The sequence below is a fragment of the Macadamia integrifolia genome, unplaced genomic scaffold (genome assembly GCF_013358625.1).
Source record: "Macadamia integrifolia cultivar HAES 741 unplaced genomic scaffold, SCU_Mint_v3 scaffold542, whole genome shotgun sequence".
NCBI classification, from domain to species: domain Eukaryota; kingdom Viridiplantae; phylum Streptophyta; class Magnoliopsida; order Proteales; family Proteaceae; genus Macadamia; species Macadamia integrifolia.
Genome location: NW_024870481.1, coordinates 294,017 through 310,838, shown reverse-complemented (window position 1 = coordinate 310,838; position 16,822 = coordinate 294,017). Strand labels below are relative to the sequence as shown.

Below are 16,822 nucleotides of genomic sequence, written 5' to 3'. Positions count from 1 at the left end.
AGGTCACGCGACCAGGTAGCGTTCTAAATCCCATATCATAGTGTCTCTCAAGCCTTTGTCTGTACCTACAGGATCCTTACCATGATGTCTGACTTTTGGGATATGGAGGCCTTTTTACTAAGATGACAATTTAATGGGGGTGCTACGCAGCCTTATGTCAGCATTGGGATTGGGGGAAACTTGTTTCTTGGTGATATCTACAGTTCTTTTTTTTTTTTTTTTTTTGAAAGATTACAATTGACAGGACACTCGATTTTTATCATCTACTACTAGTCTTAAGATGGCAGTCTAGTATTGCTACCCTAGATATTACTTGCTAATAATTTTGGGACCGCAGTAGTGCTTGAGAATAAAATGATTGTTTAGCTCAGCTATTGTTTTTTTATCCCACCTCGAAATCTGAAGAAACATCGCTTGTTTATTACAATATTTGAGTCCAAGTTGGGGCCCCTTTGTTTTGTTGGTTATTGTTATTTGTTCAATCGTATAGTTGAGTATCATGTTTGTTTAATCAGTATGCATCAGTCTTGTAGTTCCATAAACTTTGAGCATTGCCTGCACTATTGTGTGAGACATTCATTAAATTTTTTTTTTTTTTTTGTTTTTTTTGAGAAGCACATCCATTATACTTTTTTGGCTTCCTATTCTTGAATGCCATGGAACTACAATGTGGGTGGATGAATTAGAAAAAGTTCATTAAGAAAAGATCCTTATCTTGTGACGATATCTGGGACCAATTACTTCAGTTTGGAGTGATTCTTTAATAAAATATAGATTGAGAAGATGAAATTAGGCTCTAACCTACCTGTGATGAAGCTGCTCTTGTATTGTTATTGGCCATAGGCCGGCATGGTGGAAACAGTCTCCTGCTTTATCATGCAAGGACTTCAGTGCTTGGATGAGATTTTATGGTGTGCAGTGCAATGTTGTTGCAGATTAACTTTTGAATCTTCCACTGTAATAGTCTATCTTGGAGCAGACTTCCATAAGAGTAGAGCAAGGGAGGAGGGTGAGCTCCAAAGCATTCCAAAACTACAAAAGATCTTAACTAAAAGAAACAAAGGGAGGGGAGAGAGAAAGACAGCAATGAATTCAGCTTCCCCCCTCCCCCCATATATCTCTCTTCAATTTTTCCTACGATGTTAAGGAAGACAATTGTTCTGCCTAATATCCCTTGCTCAACCAGTGTAGAGAAGTTTCTCTACCCGGTCCACCAAGTCTACCATGGGGAGATGATGTTGCCAGACTGTCAGACTGATAGGGCCAGGTTTGGATTGATCACATGTCAATTTTTGGAGCCAAGTTCAATAATATATCCTGCCATGTATCAGCATGTATCATGGACTCTCTCCGAAGACCCCTAGTACCAATCTTTTTGTGCATTTCTTGGTAGTCCTGGATTTTTTAAAACCTGATTCAGCCACTTAGGTAATTTCTTTTTTGGCTGAAACTTGGCATGTGAGTAGGAGACATTGGGAGCTACCTGTCCACAAAATGGTCATCCTACCATTGTTGTCATGGTGTCTAGGCAACGCAAGGCGTTGGAGGGGGTCTAGGCACAAGGCATAACCAACAATGCAACCTAGGCGACCAAGGTGCCAGGATTCGACGTTGCCTAGGCAACCATGCATCCTACATATCATGTGGCTAAAAAATGTGGATCGTTTAAAGAAGTTACTCTCAATGTCCATTCAATAGAACGTTTTCCCTTGTTGTTTATATTAGGAATTCTATACTCCCAAGTTTCCAGTGTTACGTTTTCTCTTTGTATGTCTGAATGATATGTTTGTTTATGGCTTCAATTAGTCCGAATCCATCAAATTTTTCATTCAATGCAGAGCCTTTTTTCTTGTTGAATCAATTGGAATTATGAGGACAGTAATTTGGTTTCTGAGAGTGACATGCCCTCAAATGTTGCCTAGGCAACTATGCATCCTACATGTCACTGGCTAAAAAATGTGGATCATTTAAAGAAGTTACTCTCAATGTCCATTCGATAGAACTTTTGCCCTTCTTGTTTATATTAGGAATTCTATACTCCCAAGTTTCCTGTGTTATGTTTTCTCTTTGTATGTGTGAATGATATGTTTGTTTATGGCTTCAATTAGTCCGAATCCATCAACTTTTTCATTCAATGCGGAGCCTTTTTTCTTGTTGAATCAATTGGAATTTTGAGGACAGTAATTTGGTTTCTGACAGTGACATGCCCTCAAATGTATCCTATTTTCTTTATCACTGAATTGTATATGATACATAAGAGGTTCTTTGAAACACTGGTGTCAAAGTATTCTACATGGGGAAAAAGGTAATGGTTTTCAACATACTTTATTTTCTTGTCTCCATAGGAATTCTAAAATTATAGATAACAGGCCAAACACCTTCATTAATCATTGCTTATGGTCTTTGGGTCAAATGGTTGAAACAAGATACATGGTATTAAAACCTGCTTTGTAATTTGTTATTGGTTCATGTGCTACTATCTGTATATCTTTGTGGGTGGTTTCCAATATATATATATCCAGTATTTACCACATAAAAGTGTTGTGCATTAATGCATTTGCACAAGCTAGCTTTTTCTGTGAATTGCATAAGCTAGCATTAAAGTGTATGCATTAGTGTTGTCTCAAGGTTATTAGCATAATACATTGCAACTCTTGGGTTTCATACAGGTGACTTCTCCCGGTGGTAATACAGTGCATACATCGAAGGGTACATCAGGGGACAAGTTTGATTTCAAGGCTCCACGAAGTGGAATGTACAAATTCTGTTTCCATAATCCTTATTCAACACCTGAGACTGTATCTTTCTACATACATGTTGGCCATATCCCCAATGAACATAATCTTGCTAAAGATGGTTAGTTCAATCCTCTTCAACTTTTTTCAGGATCCATGCTTATCCTAATGTTTTCAAATGGTGGCATCCCAGCCATCCTTTTATCTGGGTTTGGGACCGGCAATGCAAAAAGCTTTGGCAGACTTGGATCAATCTTATATCAATGTGGCAAAGATTGTCTTGCTGGTGCTTTTAATGATTCTCTTTCTGTGTAACTTAAGCACCATGATAAGGATATTTCAGGCTGACTTTTTTTTTTTTTTTTCACTTTATCGATCTTGTTTTGGGTATTTGTTGCAGAACATCTGGACCCCATAAATGTCAAAATTGCAGAACTAAGGGAGGCCTTGGAGTCTGTCACAGCTGAGCAGAAGTACCTGAAAGCACGTGACACACGACATCGTCATAGTAAGCTGTTCTTTTTCTTGCCTTGAAAATTTGAAATGACTGATGATCGTCAGTAAAGAATTATCTAGAAATAATGTGAAATACTTATTCTCTTTTCTTTTTATCTATATTGGGGATGCTTAAATGATCTTACATTTTCAATGGTAGATGAAATCTACATCTTGAAAAGAATTAGCCTGTACTTGTGGAGTTGACAATAACTGCACGTTTGTGGGGAAAAAATCTGCCATTCTGTTGTATCATTGATCTCCAGCTAGGGCATAGCAGAAGCTCTTCTTTTTTTCTGTTGTGGGGTGGGGGTTGTTCCACATGCCAAAATATGTCACATGAGATAGTTATTCCACTTTGACCAACACCATTGGCTTTAGTACTTCACATCTCCTTTTCTTTTTCTTGTTTTTTTTTTTTTTTTTTTTTTTTTTTTTTTTTTTTTTTGGGGGTGGGGGGGAGCACTTCCATCTTTTATTTGGACATGAACTGACCCTCCTTATATGCACCACCTGTACGTTTTCTTTCGTTTTTTCAGAAAATCTTGGATTTCCATCAATTAGAAGATATTCCCCGAAGAAATTCATGATACTTTTGAACTGACCTGATACTATGTTTATTATCTGTTGCTTATGGAATCTTTCTTTGTCCTCACTGCAGCGAATGAGAGCACCCGAAAGAGGGTTATTTTCTACACACTTGCAGAATACCTTCTTCTGGCTTGCGCAAGCACATTCCAAGTGATGTTCATCCGCCGTTTGTTTAGCAAATCAGTTGCATACAACCGGGTTTGAGATAAACGACCCAATCGATATTACTTGTATCTGTCTATTTAATGACTCAGTTTCTGTAGGTTTTTTCTCCAAGAGAACTAGAAAAATATATTTTATCTTTTTTATCTATTTAACAAGGTGATGTCTTCAATCTTGTTTCCTCGACTGGGACTCTTTTCTTATTTAGCTGCTTACCTATAATCAAATGAGAAGATCATGCCTGAGACCCTGAACCCTCTCCCAGTTGACTGTCGTGCTGCCTTTCTTTTTGTTTTTTGTTTTTTTTTTTGTGTTTTTCAAAAGATGGCTGATCTGGTTTTCGGCAGGGAGAACACTTGCAGCTGTTTATAGGAGCTACTTTCTCCATTCTTTAAAAGGAAAAGGAAAATATTTCGAATTGAAAGAGTGAACATGGGGGAAAAGTACCATGAATATGGCCAAGAATTATTTCGAACCAGAGCTGCTTCTGCATCTTCTTCCACTTCTCTTCTATAGTTGGCATTGCTTCTTAGAGATGAAGCCCACTATTAGAAACCTGTGAGGTTTGGAATTTTGGATATCCTAGGATATGTTTTTTCGCTTTCGGTAGTCTTCTTCCTAGAACCATTGCAGCAATGACTCTATTCTGTTATGCAGACTTTAGGGGGATGTGGTTCACGTAATCATTTAGTCTTGCATATATCTTTGCCTAATTTAATGATCCAATGTGCAAAGAACAACCAATCACATGGTTCATATCACCGACCAAATTTGATCAGTCACCATTACAAGCAACTTTCCAGATATCCAACAATTGCTAGCCTACTACAACGTGGAAGAAATAATTGTTGGTGAAGGGATGTATATGGTGCTTTTATTGTAAGAATCCTTTTTCAATACATAGGATATTACCAAGGATAAAGGTTCTACTACTATTTCGATATTAGGGTTCACTTATTTATTTATTTCTTTTTTTAAGTAGGGAGGGGAAGTAGATAACAACTAAGAGGTTTGAACTCAAGACCTCCTGTGAGTGGGTCCTTTACCACTTTTCATGTAAATTGTGATAAATTATCTACCAAAATTGGTAGGTTATCTCCACCATTAACAACAATGCACCACTTTTCATGTAAATTGTGATAAATTATCTACCAAAATTGGTAGGTTATCTCCACCATTAACAACAATGCATGAACAAATTTTATTAAAATATCAATGAATGAACTTGAGCAAAAATGACTTATCGATTAATGATTCCTCCAATAAATAAAGAAGGTACATGAGATAAACACCAACCACAGAAGAGTGGAGTACATGGTTTCAAGTATTGGTCTCGCATTGGTCGTATCGGATCGGTATTGGTTGAGATTGATCCTTGATCCCTGACTGATCTAGATTAGTATCCGTATTGTTTTAGGGGTAAAATAGTAAAAAATTAATACTTAAAAAAAAAAAGGGTAAAACCAATCAATACCCATTGATCCGATCTGGATAGGTATTGCCAATACCGTCCCTTAAATCCTTGGTGGAGTATCATATTGGTACATTGATAGATGATGATGTTGACATTTTTCACGCTGACCGGCAGGGTTCTTTGGGGAAAGAAAGTGCTTTATAACATAAGATGAATACCGGGGCGTACGTTTGCCCCTGAGGGCCCAAACTTACTATGGCCCGCTTTGAGCCTAAATAAGAGTTGGGTTAAGATTTTTAAACCTAAGGGCGGGGTTATGGTTGAAAAACACTAACCTTGGATTAGGATTGCATTGGGCTTGGGTTGAAGCTTAGGCCTAGTTAGTTTGGCTAACCCCCTTGATTTTAACCTTGATTAATATGATATAATTTATGACTGTCTTCCTATTCTTCTATTTACAATGAAATCTAGGTCATTGAGTTTTTATGGTTAGATGTCCCCGACCAGCAACCCTGATCATTTGATCTATTAATAGGTTAGGACCCGGTTTCACCCTTAATGAATAGGATTGATGAGTCAAACCCATGATCTTCGGAGACAACTCTCTACTCTCTACTAGCAAGACACCAAACCAACCAAACGAATAGTTGTCTTCAAAGAGAGTTGAGCCCATGATCTGATACACTCTAGTGCTCTACCAGCAAGTCACTAACCAACCAACCCATCAACTGAGCAAGTGGTTATAATAGAGCCGTGATCCACTCTTTTCTGTACAATTGTACAGTGTATATTGTATGGTACAATAATCTCTTCCGAGACATCCCATAAAACTGTAGGGGCACATACTACACAGTAAATTCGATTACAAGAAAAATAACGAAGGTAAAGGAAAGTGTCTCCTTTGCATAAATTCATGAGTCAATAGTCAAGACAAAAGACCTTTTTTCCACGAATCCACCGTCCCTATCTACCGCGGGAGTTTTATATTCCCCCCGTCAGACCAATCAGAACATGACAACAATAGCATCGAAACCGCCTTTAAAACTGTGTGTTAAGTGTAAACCAGTGGGTAACCTTCTTAAGAAACTTCCCGTAACGGAGGAACCTGTAGCGGTTTTACAGATACGGATAAGCATTAGATTAAGAGATGCTTCCTCTACTCACAACCCGTTACTATCTGAGTCAGCACCATGTGATTCGCCCCCATTTGTTAAGATCATCGACGGTACTTAACAAAGGTCTACGGTATACGGTCTACTATATACGGTATATGGTATACTGTCTACGGTCTACGGTTGACAACTATTTTGTCGTGACTCGACACCCAAAACGTGAACTTCGCGTAACTATCCAAAACCATCCAATTACCACGAAATTGCATCCGAGAATTCTATATATATATATATACACACAGCATCTCTCCGTTTCTTCTTCTTCTTCTGTTCTTCCTTTTGACTCATAATCTGTTCTTACTGACAGACCCAGTGATCTTTTAGTTCTAAGGGAAGTTAGAATTTAGAAACGAGAAAATGCTCGCTGTGTTTGACAAATCCGTCGCAAAGAGTCCCGAAGGTCTACAGAGCCCCGATTCTGAATCGGTTTCCGCTTTCAAAGATGGGTTTTTGGCACAGCATTTCTCATCTGTTCATCCGGCTTCAGTCACCATTAATCTCGGATCTGCTGGTGTCATGGCCTTCGCTACTGATAAACAGAACCCTCTCCTTCCAAGGTATGATAATACATAGATCCGGATTTGATTATCTTCTTCTTTTCCATTTACTTTGTGTGATTTTGTCTGTTTCTGTGATCTATTAATCTTAAACATTTGTAGATCAGATCCAGATGATCTTTTGTCCTCTTCTGGGAGTAACAGCGTTCTTCGGACGAATGGGGTTGCAGAACTTCTGTCCGATTCGTTGTTATGATATTATCAATTTGTATGTTTGGATTTAGTAGTAGAAAAGCTCGATAGTAAATCCTTTTTTACAGATCTCATTGTTTTCTTGTTTGATCAGTTTTCTAGCTTTTGTTTTTCTGGGTCGAGGGGATGGAAAGAGAGAAATAACTAAAATGTAAAAAATAAAGGAAATTTAGATTGTCCCGCGAGATTGCCTAGTCCACGGTAAGATGAGATCTGCTTTACTATCAATGGAGAATAGGGTTGCAGCCGCTTGTCCTCTCACCTCTCTCATATTATGGAGAACCCCTTCTATATAGCAAAACCCCACATAGGCACTACTGAAATACCCATGTAGCCCTAAAAAATTTTCGCTTCAATTTAACTGCATCTGTCTTACAATTGCCTTCCATAGTTTTTTCATTTATTTATTTGTTTCGCTATTTTCTGTAGATTAGCAATAAGTTTGATGTCCATCTTTTCTTCTGCAAAGGTTATTCGCTGTTGTAGACGACATATTCTGCCTATTTCAAGGGCACATTGAGAACATTGCTCTCCTGAAACAACAATATGGATTGAACAAGACTGCAAATGAAGTCAGCATTGTAATAGAAGCATATAGAACTCTAAGAGACAGAGGGCCTTATCCTGCAAACCAGGTTGTGAGAGATCTTGGTGGAAAGTTTGCTTTTGTCCTGTATGATAGCTCTTCAAAAACTTCCTTCATTGCTGCTGTAAGTAACCTCAAGGATTAGTGGTTTTGTTTTTCAGTTCTTTTTTGTATTGCTATGATCACATTTTATGTTCTATTACTGTATTATGTTTTTAGTAAATTGGTGAGTTACTGACCTTACTGGGAAAATTAATATCTGGACACAGGATGCTGATGGGAGTGTGCCCTTCTTCTGGGGAACTGATTCTGAAGGCCATCTTGTTCTGTCAGATGATAATGAGATTGTGAAGAAAGCTTGTGGAAAATCTTTTGCACCATTTCCTAAAGGTATATGATCATATAAGAAAATAAGACATACATTAACTAATTTTAGGAGCACAAGCTCATCTTTTGTGTGCTTTCAGGGTGTTTCTTCACAACTTCTGGAGGCTTGAGGAGTTATGAGCATCCTATGAATGAACTGAAGGCAATGCCCAGGATTGACAGTTCAGGCCAGGTCTGCGGTGCGACATTCAAGGTTGATGTGGAGACCAAGAAAGAATCTAGCATGCCAAGAGTTGGGAGTGCTGCAAATTGGTCTTCTCACTACTGACTTCACCACTTATTGGAATGGCTATTGTTACTATTTGGCCTTCCCTTTGTGTCAATTCCAACATTACTCATCTTCCATAATATGCATCCCTTTCCGGTTTCTTAGTACTGGGGGTGTTATGTTTGTAAAATGTGTTTTAAACTAAGCCAGGGAATTATTTTAATTATAATATTAGAGTGCCTACTGCACTCACTCTGCACCTGTGATAGATATTCTAATTTCACGGATGTAGGAATGATAATATTCTTATGTCATGGTTGTGGGAATGAAACCACCTACTCTGGCCTCTTGTTGCATTACAATTTTTTCTTTTTCCTTTCTATTTTAAAATAACCCTAGAAGTCAGCATCAATTTCGGTCATTTTTGCCAGGACAAAACTTGGGAAATACCAATTGGCTGGCAGACCTAATAACAATGTGCAACTAGTTTTGTAGTACGGCTAAATTATTTATAGATTGTGTATGTTAAATTGTTAATGATATGTGATTTGTCAACTACCTGTTGGTTTTCATGAGGAACTCTGTGGCTTTAATTCTATCTAACAGCAGTTTTGTGACAAACATGGTGAAGATCATCGTTTCCCCTTTGAAGTATTCAATTATTGAGAATGATTCAATCTGATGTTAATATCTGTTGAAATTTATTCTGATATATTTTGGCAGATAAGGGTGTTAATCGGTTTGGTTTGGGTTTAAATGGTTTGGTTTGATTTGGTTCATATATTTTGGTTGAAATTAAAACCGCATCATTTACTAAGCGGTTGTACTTTCTGAAATTGCAATCATTTAGTAAACGGCTTCGGTTTCAGTTTCCACGGTTTTTAAACGATTTTGGTTTCACGATTTTAAGCGCTTTCGATTTCTTTTTTGGTTTATTCCATACAGTTTCTAAACGGTTAGCAATCAATTTGTTAGTTTATTCGCATGTTTACTAAAATTTGCTTTTTTGTGATAAACGATTTAATCTTGAAAATGTGAAATGTAATTCATTATGTTTTGTTAAAACAAACAAACAACTAAGCAAAAAAAAATATTTTGATAGAAAATAGTCTCATGCACATCTAACAAGTTAGTAATTAATGCTTATAGTAAGGATTTTCTTCTTCTCTTACCCCCCACTAAATAATGTCTTATAATATCTAAAATTATATATTTAATATGCCATGGTATAAGCAAAAATTGCATTTGTATCAGTATACATTATACTTAGTGCAATGGATTAATTTAATCAGCATTCCAAACAATGAGTAAGCTACCTCTAAAATTGCTTGCAGGCTTACAACATTTAATCTTTGAATCAAATGAGATACTAATGATATTTTGTAGCCACCTTATTCAATCTTTAAACGGGTTAATCAGATCGATTTTGATGGTTTAAACGGTTCAATTTTTATGGTTTTAATTCGGTTTGAAACCATCGGGTTAAACAACTTAGTTTGGTTTTAACCCGTTTAGCTAATCAGCCTGAAACTTGAAACCATAATCTAACCATTTATTAAATGGTTTTGTGGTTTCAATATAAACGACTTGATTCGATTTCAGAAAATAGTTTCGATTTCAAATTCACATCCTTAGATAATATAGAGACTTGACTTTTCAAGCTCGAAGTGTTGGAATTGCATATAAGTTGTTAGGTGCCATTCAGGTTCTGTAATTTTGGTAGCTCAAGCAAATATAAGCACTTAAACACCAAATTCCACTTTGAGTATCAACAAATTTGTTCCCAAAGTGGATGTAATCAGAGTTTTACAATTCCAACGCACTATTTCCAGTAAACTATAGCACACCAAGAAGACACTAGTAAAATAGAACAAAAATAAAATCTACCCCAACATTGCCCATTCTATCTGTATTACAGAACAAAAAAAAGTGAGAAACTAAAGCTTCAGTCCTTAGCGTCTGCAATGCCGCCTGAGGTTATCTGAAAAACGTGTTCTCAGTCAAGAAAATCTCATTTTTTGTATTTAGTTAATTTGACACTTTTTTTTTCTTTCCTTTTGTGTGTGTGAGTGTGTGTGTTTTACGAAAATATGAGAGATCAAGCATAGATGAATGGTGATTTTGGTTTGGATGGTACTCCAGCAGATCCGTGTCCAGCTTGAGCCGGCATTATAGTCAATCAAATGGTTAATGAAGCCCAGGGTGCCATCTAGTGATGAGTTGCAGATGTTAGTAAGAACTAAAATTCGAAAGGATATGGCTTCGGCCTCAGGCAGATTAGGGGCGTCAAAGACCTTGCAGACTCTCTGTTCTCCTTTGCCCTTCCTAAACATCAATCTTACTGTGGCGGCATGGGCAAGCACGTGCCCTCCTGCTGGTTTCTTCGGGTCTGATATGAAAACGCCTCCACCCGGATCAGCTATAACTGCAGCCATTAAACCCAGTGATAAATTTACATTGGCAAAAACCATTTGACTTAAATTGCAACAAACTTTGCCATTGTATGGCAACCCTTGGTTAATAATTTTCAATTCATCAGCTAATTTTTGGCATTTATTCCGGATGGATCACAAAACACTTTTGGTACAGATGATAGACCATTCTTGCCTCGTGGAGATCCTAATGTGTTCCGATTGATATACAAATAGAGTACCTTGGTTGGTCATGTATACTGCAACATTGAACTCCTCAGCTATCTTTGTCAAACGGGAGAGCATCTGTGCCAGTTTTTGCTGCCAATGCCAACCAAAAGTTGTAATATGGAGGCACTGATATCAAAAACCAAGAAAGGGGCTAGGAAAATATATAATTGTTCAATTAGGTGGATGAATCAACTCACCTGGCGCTCTGCAAGCTCACCTCTTCCAGTGAAATCTACTCGAAACAGAGCAATAACTGAATCTACTATCTGCAAACATCATAATAATGGTTTCAAAGCACCAAGTCCATTATAATGTCTTCATATCTTGCCATAATAATATGATATCAACTCACCAGAAGTCTGAATGGTTCTTCAGACATTTTGGATGCGAGACCAAGAAGCAGGTTGTACTGATGCTCGTATGTGTAAGCACGTGCATAAATAATCTTCATGTGCGCAACCAACCAAAAAACAAGTCTGTGAGTCTCTATATATTTATCAGGGGCAAGAACTCCTAGCATCGAAAACAACTTTGATGGAACTCACCAACCTTTCCGCATATGTGAAGCAATATTTATCCAACTTGCTGCCATATTCAGATTTCAGAGGTCAAAGGATTCCATATTCCAGATCATGTATTGATGTTGAGGGTGTGGCAGAATTATTCACCATTTTTAATTAGCCAAACATTATTAGGTATTTGAGAATCACTGGAAAATAATGGTGGAAGCTTAAAATTGTATTCTATTTCCATTTTTCCTTTCAAATCAGATCAACTGATCCTCTGATTTTGGTCATTTTACCCAAGATGTGGTCTAATAAACATTTGAAGAGAACACAAACTTCTCACAATCCACTGCTAATTAAATGCTAAGACATGGAAAAAGCGATCTTACGTTGTCAAGGACTGCTCCTGCATCCATCCCGAACCTTTCAGCTATTGGTACAATCCGATCTGGTCGACTGTAAGCAGAATAAATTGAGGAAAACGCACAAAAAACTTGTCCATTCATAGTACTATGACAGGGAGCCATTTCAGTTTTTTCTTTCGTTTTCTTTTTCTCCTTTCGTTTCTCAATTTGTGAAAATTACTCCTAGGATGCATTTTAATGCTTCTTATAAGAGAAGGATACAAAGTTCCTTCAGTGTCAATATAAGCAACCTTCCCGTTCCCACCACGCATGTTAAGCGGAAGCTGCAAAAATTTTGGCTGGGGTTGTAAAACGAACACAGAATCAAAAGGTATGTCACATAGACTATAGAGTTATTAGAACAGTCGGAAAGGAATCTGCAGTAGGGATGCCAACGGATGTATCTTAATCTTCTATCAAAAAATTAAAAAAACGCATGTATCTTAATCCAACGGCTTTAACATAGTCTCAAGCCTGTGAAAGGTGATTGCCAAAGATTATGTTCTTGGAATTGGTCTCGGCTGGTATCAATACGATATGGATTAGAATCGGTCTCAGCTAACACCAATATAATATGAATCGATATTGATAAAGATTGGTTCTTATCGGTTATTTTTGCCTTAAATTTTTCAATAAACACATTTTTTACTGTTTTACCCTTAAAAAGGTTAAACGATATGGCAACTGATCCGAGTCGAGAGAAGTACGTTTCATGTACAAGTCAGCAAGAGCGAAGGAAATGAAAGAACCTGTGTGGAGACGCAAAGAGTATGTGCAAGCTGAGTTTTCCCAGACCTGTCACGCGTTCATGATCGCAGGATCAGCATAAAAATCAACAACGTGCTCTTCTTCAGAGGCACCAACGCATATGGACTAAACGAAACAGAAAATCCGAATGTCTCATACCGGAATTCTCCAAAAGCTTCTGTTATCGCTAGAGTCTCAATTCCACCTTCAGAGAATAACAGAACACATAGGTAGAGATGAACACAAAATAGAAGAAATGAATCACAACACTCAACCACGCAGAGGCAAACTAACTAGTAGGAACTATACCGCCTAACAGTTCATCTAGGGCATGGCTTCCCGTCGTGATCCGAACCACAGACTTCCTCTACAAGCAACCAAGAATTTGGCATTAGACTTCCTAAAGGAATCAAAGATTTTGAAAATTTTGAAAACGTTTTCCAACAGGCTTCCACTTCCCCGCTCTTGAGCCTAGATGCATCCAATAGAGCGGAATCTCCAGAGTTCACAATCATGGCGACCAGCCCCAAAAATTTTCACAGAACGAATTGCATGCAATCGTGTGTGTAAAACTTCCAGTGAAAAAACTACAGAAATTACGATCTTACTCTGAGCAGAAGATCACTACCAGTCACGTAACCAAAATTCTGAAAGCAATACAAAAGAATAGGATTGTAATGAGAACAAAGCGCAGAAATATGAAATCAAACTTGGTTCCGAGAAGATCGGAGCACTAACCACCATCTTTTCAGCAGCTTCACAGATCTTATCAACTTTCGCTTCAGATAATCCTTTTATCCCTGTCAAGCTCTGCGATACGGACAAGAATATAAGAAACGCACGAAACAACATCAGAGATCCTCAGATTTAAATTAGATAGATACTTAACCTTTTTCGTATGCATCATCAAGCCATTGCAGGTGTAGATTCCGGCATCTTGAAGCTTTTTAACGTCTCCAGCATTGATTCCTTGAGCAATTACTGCCAATGAAAGCACGCATGGTGGAAAATATTGAGAAACAAAGAAAAACAAAGGAATTCAGGTGAGATTGAAATCCTGCATTGTCAGAATTAGTGTGGTGACACTGATAAACATGCATCTGAGAATCAAAATAGATAGAAATCCGATTTTTGTTCCTTAAATCCAGATAAAAACGAAAATGCGTGAGATCTAAACTAATCCATTCAATTACAGAGGAACTAAATGTTTGCAGGCGAAAGTCATCGATACTATAAAAATAACGCGATATCTGGCTTCAGCTCTCTTGAATACGTGAAAGGTCGAAAGGATCGAGACGAAGATCATTAGAGCTTTGTTCTCCATGAAAACTGAATCAAATTAAGTGAATTTTTTGAAGGACAAACGCGAAAGAGGAAAAACGTTAAAAACCATCAGGAACTGAAAATCTATGATTATAGACTGAAAAAAAGTGAAAGCGAAATAATTATTTACGTTTATCGATCGCTTCAAACAACTCGTCCTCGTCATCGAACTCTTCTCTTTCAACAAGCTGTAATTGGTTCTGTTCTTCGGATCTGAGCTCCATCAGAAGAAGAAATCCAAAAGAAATGAAATCAATTCTATTACTTAATGCAACATTGTGGAACAAGACAAAACAGGAAGAGAATCAGACGATTACTTACTTTAACTCGATCATGTTCGTTGTAGTCGGAGAGAATAAAGACAGCGCGAGAGAGAGTGTTCTTTCGGTTTGGATACTTCCGAAACAGATTTGAATGAGGAGTCTGAAATTGATTGCTACTTATAAAGCCTCAAGCCACAGAGTTTCGAATTTATTATCTCGTTTTGGCGCCAGCAGCTTCTTCTTTTTTTTTTTTTTTTTTTTTTTTGATGAAATTGGCGCCAGCAGCTCGTTTGGGGAAAATCCTCACAAAATCTAGTAAATTTGAGAGAATTAAAAAAATTAATAATATTTCCAACCGGATTAAAATTCGAAAAGAGGAATAATTTTATCTTTTTTCCTTTTTTATTGACAACTAAATACTTAAAAAGAAAACAAACTTTCCTACTTGTCACTTCTACTAATTTCTCATCAAAGAAACATGACTACTTTTGCTTTGGTACGGCCGTTTCTGGTCAAATCCAAAATGTAAACAGCTCTAGGACCAGAGACTGGGCTGGGTTAGATTTTCTTTCTAGCCCGATCCAACTCCACCCCATGGTTTTTGTGCATGGTATTAGAATACTTATCGGGTATCACTAAAATCGATATGGTATTGAAACAGATAGATATCGGATCACCCCTATCCAAGAGAAAAATCCTTGTTTTCTTTTAAAAACTGATTTTTGATTGTTTTACTCCTGATCCACACCGTTTAATTTATATAATAGCGGTCAGATATTGGGATCGAAGACTTGCGAAATCAATAAGTGTCCCCCAATTCGATAACAATATTTACAACCACGCTCCACCCAATTCACGGTAGCTGACTAGCTCCAACTGAATGTCAAACTAAAGATGAAGAAGATAAATCATGCCTAGCTCGGAGGCAAGATGTGATCAAAGAGTTTGAGATTAAGAGCCCCCATGACATCTAGACAGTGTCCAACCCCTCTTGCTCCTTCAGCATGCATCCGACGATTGTGGAAACCTGCACGGAGGCGCTCCCAAACATCAATCAAGCCCTTGATGAATAGAAATAGATTATTAGAAATAAGACACATAATATAGCTGCATGGCTGAATGGGTAAATTGAATCAATGTATGCTTCCTTACAGCACGCAAGAACTAAAATTTCCAAGAGCATAGTTTAATATTAATGACCTTGATTGAGCCTTTTCCCAACAAATGGAATGGTCAAGATGAAGATAGGGAGTGATATGAAATCTTCCAAATATAAGTCTTTTGGTTTCCCAATGACACATTTGGGTAAAGTGTGTTCACATGTATTATATGTGCATCAGCACAGATCAATATTCATTAGTAATGTTTTCCCATAATAAATATTAGATGTATTAACATTTACTGTAACTTTTGATTTATATTAAAAACAAGAAATTAAAAAAATCAAAAGACAAAAACACCAAATGGAAGTCTCCAAATCCCTCGCCCTTCACAATCGAAGAACTATTTGAACCTTAGCCCCCTAGACCCCTTCTTTTTATTCATCTTTGTCCCCGGTCGAGTCCAACAGCGGCTGATGAGTAAAGTAAGCATATTGAGCTCCTTGCCCCCTTCGTCTTATCCTTTTTGTTCTCGATCGGTTGCAGCGTGAGGATGCTCTCCATCCAAGAGTGTTGACTCAATACTACTGATCAGACTCTTACGGCCTTGCCCCTTCCTCTTCTCCATCTCCATTCCTAGGCAATTGCAACAGCAGGCGGCGAGTCTCCATTTCAAGCTTTTGAGCCCAAGTCCCCTTCTTATAATTTGTCTCAATTCCCATGAGATTTATAGCAATGGCTAGTGGGTCTCTCTGTTAAGTTTGCCTCGAATTATTGACCCGTTTTGAAGATTGACCCGATCTGACATATTTTGGTGGTGATCCAAATAGAAAGTTTTTTGAGATCTATGATGGAAGCAGAGGGGTTGGGCCAATAGGCCCAAGCCCGGAGCCCAGCACTGATCAATCGCGACCCAATGGGTAGACCCACGAATTGAAGTATATAATGTATTATTGTCTTGTTGAGAAAGGTCATAGTATTTTAAGGGTTTTTCGAGCTAGGGTTTTAAGGCGAGTCTTCTCGCCGCTTTTTGGGTGTAATCTCTCTTCTGCATAGTGAAACATTTTCTTCTTCGCCCGAGGACGTAGCACACCACCCTGGTGTGTAAACCTCGTTAAATCTCTGTGTCGTGCGGATCTATTGTCTCTTTATTTTTCGTATTTCTTGGTGTTTGATCGAACACTCTCTCATCTTTGTAAGTTCCTTCATAATCCTATTTTGAATCAAGTTTCCTCCATCAGTTTCAGTGGTCATGTCTCAAATTCCCACTCTTATGGTTCTATTACCGTTATTTTGTTTCAACCTAGAATAATATAGAAACATTGACCTCTAAATAGA

General features: G+C 37.7%; 3 protein-coding genes across 5 annotated transcripts; 2 read left to right on the top strand and 1 right to left on the bottom strand.

Annotated features, from left to right (window-relative positions):
- The first annotated feature begins 2,293 nt into the window (after positions 1-2,293).
- LOC122069184 (transmembrane emp24 domain-containing protein p24beta3-like) lies at positions 2,294-4,228 on the top strand. The gene is made up of 4 exons (XM_042633136.1): positions 2,294-2,305; positions 2,637-2,856; positions 3,136-3,243; positions 3,892-4,228. Exons 1-4 carry the CDS (start codon positions 2,294-2,296, stop codon positions 4,023-4,025), a joined length of 474 nt encoding a protein of 157 aa, XP_042489070.1. The 3' UTR covers positions 4,026-4,228.
- Positions 4,229-6,818: 2,590 nt separating this feature from the next.
- On the top strand, positions 6,819-8,837 carry LOC122069174 (stem-specific protein TSJT1-like). Its single transcript, XM_042633121.1, has 4 exons — positions 6,819-7,126; positions 7,788-8,028; positions 8,174-8,294; positions 8,372-8,837. Exons 1-4 carry the CDS (start codon positions 6,927-6,929, stop codon positions 8,557-8,559), a joined length of 750 nt encoding a protein of 249 aa, XP_042489055.1. The 5' UTR covers positions 6,819-6,926; the 3' UTR covers positions 8,560-8,837.
- Positions 8,838-10,208: 1,371 nt separating this feature from the next.
- On the bottom strand, positions 10,209-14,741 carry LOC122069188 (meiotic recombination protein DMC1 homolog). 3 transcript variants are annotated; one of them, XM_042633142.1, is made up of 15 exons: positions 14,443-14,741; positions 14,252-14,334; positions 13,688-13,779; positions 13,537-13,608; positions 13,407-13,445; positions 13,108-13,165; positions 12,958-13,003; positions 12,801-12,846; positions 12,274-12,350; positions 12,037-12,103; positions 11,494-11,586; positions 11,339-11,407; positions 11,153-11,231; positions 10,758-10,924; positions 10,209-10,489 (listed from the first exon to the last, which is right to left on the bottom strand). In XM_042633142.1, the coding sequence occupies exons 1-15, from the start codon at positions 14,454-14,456 to the stop codon at positions 10,445-10,447; spliced, it is 1,047 nt and encodes a 348-aa protein (XP_042489076.1). In that variant the 5' UTR covers positions 14,457-14,741; the 3' UTR covers positions 10,209-10,444. The 3 variants fall into 3 exon arrangements, with proteins under 3 accessions (XP_042489076.1, XP_042489077.1, XP_042489078.1); XM_042633143.1 differs by having other exon boundaries at positions 12,274-12,335; positions 14,443-14,735; XM_042633144.1 differs by lacking the exons at positions 12,037-12,103; positions 12,274-12,350.
- Between the last annotated feature and the right edge of the window lie 2,081 nt (positions 14,742-16,822).

Bases quoted from the DNA above. Each gene is read 5' to 3' on its own strand.
- LOC122069174 (XM_042633121.1), top strand. From the start codon at position 6,927: ATGCTCGCTGTGTTTGACAAATCCGTCGCAAAGAGTCCCGAAGGTCTA. The intron at 7,127-7,787 runs GTATGATAATAC...TCTTCTGCAAAG, and splicing joins CAGAACCCTCTCCTTCCAAG to GTTATTCGCTGTTGTAGACG. The intron at 8,029-8,173 runs GTAAGTAACCTC...ATCTGGACACAG, and splicing joins AAACTTCCTTCATTGCTGCT to GATGCTGATGGGAGTGTGCC.
- LOC122069188 (XM_042633142.1), bottom strand. The intron at 12,351-12,800 runs GTTCTTTCATTT...TTACAACCCCAG, and splicing joins CTCTTTGCGTCTCCACACAG to CCAAAATTTTTGCAGCTTCC. The intron at 12,104-12,273 runs GTATCCTTCTCT...TTCTGCTTACAG, and splicing joins ATTGACACTGAAGGAACTTT to TCGACCAGATCGGATTGTAC.
- LOC122069184 (XM_042633136.1), top strand. The intron at 2,857-3,135 runs GTTAGTTCAATC...TATTTGTTGCAG, and splicing joins ACATAATCTTGCTAAAGATG to AACATCTGGACCCCATAAAT. The intron at 3,244-3,891 runs GTAAGCTGTTCT...TCCTCACTGCAG, and splicing joins TGACACACGACATCGTCATA to CGAATGAGAGCACCCGAAAG.